The 5,821-nt window shown below is 47.9% G+C and overlaps 1 protein-coding gene across 15 annotated transcripts in view; it reads right to left on the bottom strand.

Moving 5' to 3' along the window:
• Trrap (transformation/transcription domain associated protein) overlaps window positions 1-5,821 on the bottom strand; it is a 95,328-nt gene that overhangs the window by 31,301 nt on the left and 58,206 nt on the right. For all 15 annotated transcript variants that reach the window (XM_031338679.1, XM_031338687.1, XM_031338684.1 and 12 more), the window contains 6 exons: window positions 5,281-5,406; window positions 4,448-4,594; window positions 3,597-3,799; window positions 2,727-2,848; window positions 1,982-2,195; window positions 339-518 (listed from right to left, as the gene is read on the bottom strand). In XM_031338679.1, the coding sequence (XP_031194539.1) occupies window positions 339-518; window positions 1,982-2,195; window positions 2,727-2,848; window positions 3,597-3,799; window positions 4,448-4,594; window positions 5,281-5,406 (992 nt within the window). The remainder of the gene's footprint in view (window positions 1-338; window positions 519-1,981; window positions 2,196-2,726; window positions 2,849-3,596; window positions 3,800-4,447; window positions 4,595-5,280; window positions 5,407-5,821) is intronic.

Genomic DNA, 5,821 nt, shown 5'->3' with positions numbered 1-5,821 from the left:
TTCTTTCCCAATGTACTTTTGGCTCCACATTACCCATCCAGGCAAGTGGTCACATGCAAGGCTCCCAGAAGGCTGTGGAGGGTGGATGATGGTTATCACTTCTAGTCCAAGTGCAGCATCACAGCAGAGGGAAAACCTCAAATTCCGCTCTTTTAAGCAGAACTGGCTCAGAATAATGCCACCATTCGGGCATGCCAATTAAGATGTTTTTCGATTTTAATGGCAAGAAAGTCAAAACTAAGGGGCACACTTGCTTTGGGGTAAGAATCAAGACCCAATGCACTACCCTTGCCAACTCAAAACTAATGGCAACTTTGTCCAGGCAGCCAGAGTCTCACCTCTTCTTTAGACTCACTGTTCTCTCGTTCCCGAGGCTCCTGCTTGACGTGAGTGACCATGGCAAAGGCAGCTCGGTCGTGGCTGTCGGCCAGGTTGATGACATTGGTAATGGACGGGAGCATGGCTCCCTGGCAGCTGGTACCAATGGCTGTGCTCTTCTCACACACAGCCAGGAGGAGCTAGAGAGGATCACGGGGAAAGACTAGTTTAACGCCAACACCTGGTACTGGGAGGGTGTGAACACCCAAGGGCACCCTAACATCAGAACAGCAGCTCACAGACAGACAACCCAGGTCCATATCCCACCCCCACTGCAGGTTAGCTGCAGGCCTGAACTTGCTTTCCAACTTCCTCGGGTTTAGCAGCCTCCTCCTCTCTGCCCCAGTGGCCTATGCTTCACCTCTCTCTACTCTCCTTTTCTCTCACAACCTGCAGCACAGCTCCAGACCCAGCCCAGGAGCCTCCCCGGTCATCTTTAGGCCCACTCTTAACAAATCATCTTTTTCTACACAGCTAGCCCCATGGCTCCTCTTACTCCCTGAACTCCTCAAAGACTTCTCAAAGTCTCAGAAACACAGTCTACACTCTTAGGGAGAGAGGACACAAAATGTTCTGATGTGACATCAAGCCCTTGGCTGCCTATGAAATCCCCTTGTGTTCTCAGCACTCCCAATCACTACAGGGCCCCTGTTTATGCTGCTCCCACCTAGTGAGGGGGGAAAAAAACAATCTTTCCCAAAGGGAACCATGACAACTCAGCTGTCACTGAGGTCCAGGACACACCAGAACCCTGACAAACCAGCACTGCCCATTGTCTGAAGCCCACAAGTAACATTGGCCAATGAGTTGTCTCTGTCCCATCATCCCCCATCCTCATCCCTCCACTACAGTCCTCTCATGGAAACAGCAAGCCCTCTGCAGGCTGGACTGGACTGATGATATCACCTGCCTACTACCCACCCAGCACCCAAACCCTCACACTAAGGAACCTAAGCTGGGCTGGCGAGGCACAGGCCCAGCTCTTTCGCAGGTGTCCATTCAGCTTTCTAGGTAGATGGAATTTAGAGATGCTTCTGTGTGAAGAAAAAGGAATGTTTGCCCAGTAAAGAGTTTCTTGTGGCTTTCAGAAAAGGGCTCTAATTAGCAAAGTAAGGACTTGTTTCCCTGTAACGGAATAGGAATAGGTACATCATGGGTATTTCTACACCTCCTTGAGTGTGAACACAGTGGCTACTAAGAGTGGCTCCCATCAGCTCACTCACATGTGAGAATGCTGTGCCCATCCCGTCGGTGGAATTGTCTGGGAAGGAGTAAAAGGTGTGGCCTTGCTGGAGGAGGCATGTCACTGGGAATGGGCTTTCAGATTTCCGAAGGCTTTTGCCATTCCCAGTGTGCTCTAAGCCTTGTGGTTTGAGATATGTGAGCTCTCAGCTGTTCCTACTGCCATGCCTTAGCTGCACCACTCTGGACTGAAACCCTCTGGAACCATAAACCTAATCAAATGCTTACTTTCATAAGTTGGCATGGTCATGGTTTTATCACAATAAAAAGTGACCAATTCACAGATTATCTGCTGCCTTCTGTGCCCCCTTAAAAAGCCCCCAGCCTCTCCCAGACACAAAGGTGAGTCCACCTGCCCTACCTCAATGCACTGCTTGATCCAGAAATGGCTCCCCATGGCTTCCCAATTCTGGGAACAGGTGACGTACAGCAGACGCTCATAGACACGCCGTTTCATAGAGTTGTCAAAAACCTCGAAAAACTTGGCCCTGATCAATGGCTGGGCACAACGCAGTCCAGAGAGAAAGGCAGGTTCAAGCTTTGCAGTCAGCTCACTTCCTGAAAGTGCCTCATCCCTGTAATGAGAGAAGGCAAGAGGAGTCAGGTGACCGCCCGAAGCAGTGTTCAAGATGCTGTGCACTAGCCCCGCCCTCCCATCAAGTCCGTTGTAACACCAAGGGTGTGCTTCCACTATGAAGGCTTAAGCAGCATTTCTGCAAAGGCTCGGAATATGCTCAGAAATGCTATCAAAGGTGCTAGAGAGATGGATCAATGGTTAAGACCAGTAGCTGTACTTCTAGAGGACTTGGGTTCAATTCCCAGAACACACAACACTCCATAACTCCAGTCCAGTAGATCTGATGCTCTCTTCTGGCCTCCATGGATGCTGCATGTGTACACACACACACACACACACACACACACACACACACACGTAGGAAAAAACCACCCATATACATACAATAAACCTTAAAGACAAAGAAATGTATCAAGGCATGTTACCTTAGTACAAAGCAAGTACTGAACATAGGTGGAAGAGGAGGAAAGCCACACTACCTGAGCAGGGACACCATTGACCACAAGCAATGTGACTAGTGCTCAGTTACCTGTACACATAGTTAACAAGGTCCAAAAACTGGGCATTTAGTTCAAGGTCTTCTGGAAAGCGTTTCTCTATGTAAGTCATCATTTTCACAAGCAAGATTGACTTCTCCCGGAGTGTAGGTGTCTACAAAATTGGTTTCCCCAGAGAAAGTACCAATTACTTCTACTTGAACAAAACATAAATCCAAAAGAATTTCCCAGCTACCTGCCCCAACTCTCCATGCTCCTGTTACTTTTACCAATAACATTATTGTTTACTGCAATCAAGCTAGCTCTTTTTTTTTTTTTTTTTGGTTTTTGGTTTTTGGAGACAGGGTTTCTCTGTGTAGCCCTGGCTGTCCTGGAACTCACTCTGTAGACCAGGCTGGCCTCAAACTCAGAAATCCGCCTGCCTCTGCCTCCCAAGTGCTGGGATTAAAGGTGTGTGCCACCACTGCCCGGCAAGCTAGCTCATTTTTAAAGAGAAAAAAAAAATCAAAGATGATTGGGACTACTGTTGGTACTCAAAGTCAAAACACGTCAACAAGCTTCACCTGGCTGACTCACAGGGAACAAGTCAGAAGCTCCCAAGCACCCACCTACATGACAGTCCTTTACTTGCAACAGTACTTCACAGCTTACAGATCTTACAATTAAAGAAGAAACTTATAAGATTCATGAAACATTATAACAAAAGAAAAGCCATCGTGTGAAGTCTAGATGTTAGTTCATCTGCCTGGCTCACTCCAGTGGCCCAGTAAACATCTCATCAAGCAAAGCTACGTGGGCATGATACAACAATCTCTTGTCCCACGTGTTTCAGAAGGAAGAGTAGGGGGTTTGCTTCAGTGTGTTCCTGGGTTCCAGACAGGGCAACCTTGCTGCCAGCTCACCTGATTGGCTGCCATTGGGGTATTATTCTTAACCCATTCCTCCACGATCTTCACCACAGCTCGGAGGATCTTGGCATCTGGGGACTTCTCAATGAGGGAGGTCAGGATGGTCTGGATGAAGTTCTTACGCATCTCCATGCTCATCACGGCCAGACGAGTCTTCACAAGATCCAGGCTCAGCATCACCAGCTCGCTTGTTCCAGCTATGCAGAGAAGAACAAATACATGTGTCTGACCCTACAGATGTATTTAAAGGAGCTGCTGTCTGCAGAAAACATTCACCAATGCTTTCACTCTAAGCCTTTCTCCAGCAACTAGCATGCTGGGATTTGACTCAATCCCACTTCTTTATGGCTGCACCTTGCAAAGTGCCCTCTAGCAGCTTCGGCCCCAAAAAATGGGGAATGACAAGAGCTGGGGGGACCTGCACAGGGCACCCAGCCTCTCTACAGCCTACATGAAGCTACTTGGCACTTGAGTCCTGGGGAAAGCCTCAGGAGCCAGGGAAACACAATACCCTGCTACCCCCAATTCTCCTATCAGTAGGAGCCTTGGCTCTGCTCTGGAATCTGATATAATTCTTCAGAAACAACAACTCTGATAACTCAGCGGTGCAGGTTCACATGCTATCTCCATTTTCAACTGCTTCTCATTCTTATACTCACACTTTTTAATCTCAATGTTTGGCCTGAGCAGCGTTTTGACTTTAAACCTCTGTCACAAGAGCAGATCAACAGAACTTCCTATTAACCCATATTCACAGCAATGTCCAAACATAGAGCCTGCAATGACAAGATGACCCACAAAGTCATCTTGCAGGTAAAGAAAGAACACCAGCCCTGGGCTGTCACCTGCGGTTGCTTCGGTGCTCCCGGATGCTGTCTGTGGATTTAGATGCTCTCGGACCATCTTCTGTAGAGAGCGCATGAAGACAGAGATGAGCCTGTCGATGTAGCTTGGGTTGTTGCAACAGGCCGACTTGAGAATCATAAGTGTTCCTGCAGTGCAGGAATAGCAGTTATTTTACAAAGAAGTAACAACTCGGCTGGAGAGATAGTTCAGTCAGTGTGGTGCTTGCCTACTTAACCCAAGGACCCAAGCTTGATCCTCAAAAGTCAGATGGGATAAGATATAATGTCTACGTGTCTGCCAAGAACTGATTTTTTACTAGGAGTGTCTTCAACATCATCTTGACCCTGACAGAACACGAACTTTACTCCTGGGTCATATGACAGACCCATCAGAGGGCATTTGCCATTTGTATGTTCCAGAATCTCAGGTGTGGACAATTCAGGCTGCCCTTGTTAATGTAATATGAGAGGAAAAAAATGTCTAGCATCAACCCAATTCTAAGCCTAAATGTGAACTAGTGTGACAAGGGGCAAGGAGTACCTCTTAACTTGGACTTCAGGGTACCTGGGGCAGTTATCCAGCTGCTGATCATTTAGCTGTCTGATGAGTGAACATGACCCAGGGGCAGCAATCCCCTTCAAACCAAGTTTGCACTGGGGCTGAGCAAAAGACTCAGAGAATTCTTTCTGGACAAGTGATGGACAGAATACCAAACTCCAAGAAAATAGCCCATCAGCTTTAAGGCCCTGGCAGGCTTTCCCACGACAGCTGTCCAGTGAGCAGGGACCACAGCCCAAGAGAGCCACTTCCGGGAAACCACACAGATGCTCACCAAAGAGCTGGGAGGGGTTTGCACTGGTGGCCTTCTCATAGTTAGTGAGGCCTTCATAGATGACCTTCCCCACGGCTGCATAGAGGCACTCCAGCTCCTCATACTTGGAGGCCACACTTGAAGTGCCTGAAACACAGTGGGCAGGGAGCTGGGTTAGCGCTTGTAGGCAGTGGAGTGTGCAACAGTGCCTTTCCTTCCGCCACAGGACAGTTGCGCATCACCTTTAGACTGGCTGTTTGACACCATGAAGGACAACTCTCATCTTGAGAGCTCTAAATACACTTAATCAGAACATGAACAATTTCAGATTGTTTGTACTGTAACCTAACTTCCAATAAATAAATACCTGAAAGGGAAAGTCATCCAGCAGATAAAGAAATGAATTTCAGAACAGACACAAAACAATGCAGTACCATTAAGTTTTCAAGTCAAATAACATTTTAAAAGAGAGAAAGAACCTGGCAGTGGTGGCGCACTCCTTTAATCCCAGCACTTGGGAGGCAGAGGCAGGGGGATTTCTGAGTTCGAGGCCAGCCTGGTC

Source organism: Mastomys coucha, unplaced genomic scaffold (assembly GCF_008632895.1).
Source record: "Mastomys coucha isolate ucsf_1 unplaced genomic scaffold, UCSF_Mcou_1 pScaffold22, whole genome shotgun sequence".
Classification (NCBI taxonomy): domain Eukaryota; kingdom Metazoa; phylum Chordata; class Mammalia; order Rodentia; family Muridae; genus Mastomys; species Mastomys coucha.
Note: the sequence above shows the minus strand (reverse complement) of the source record. Positions and strands in the feature narration are given on the sequence as shown.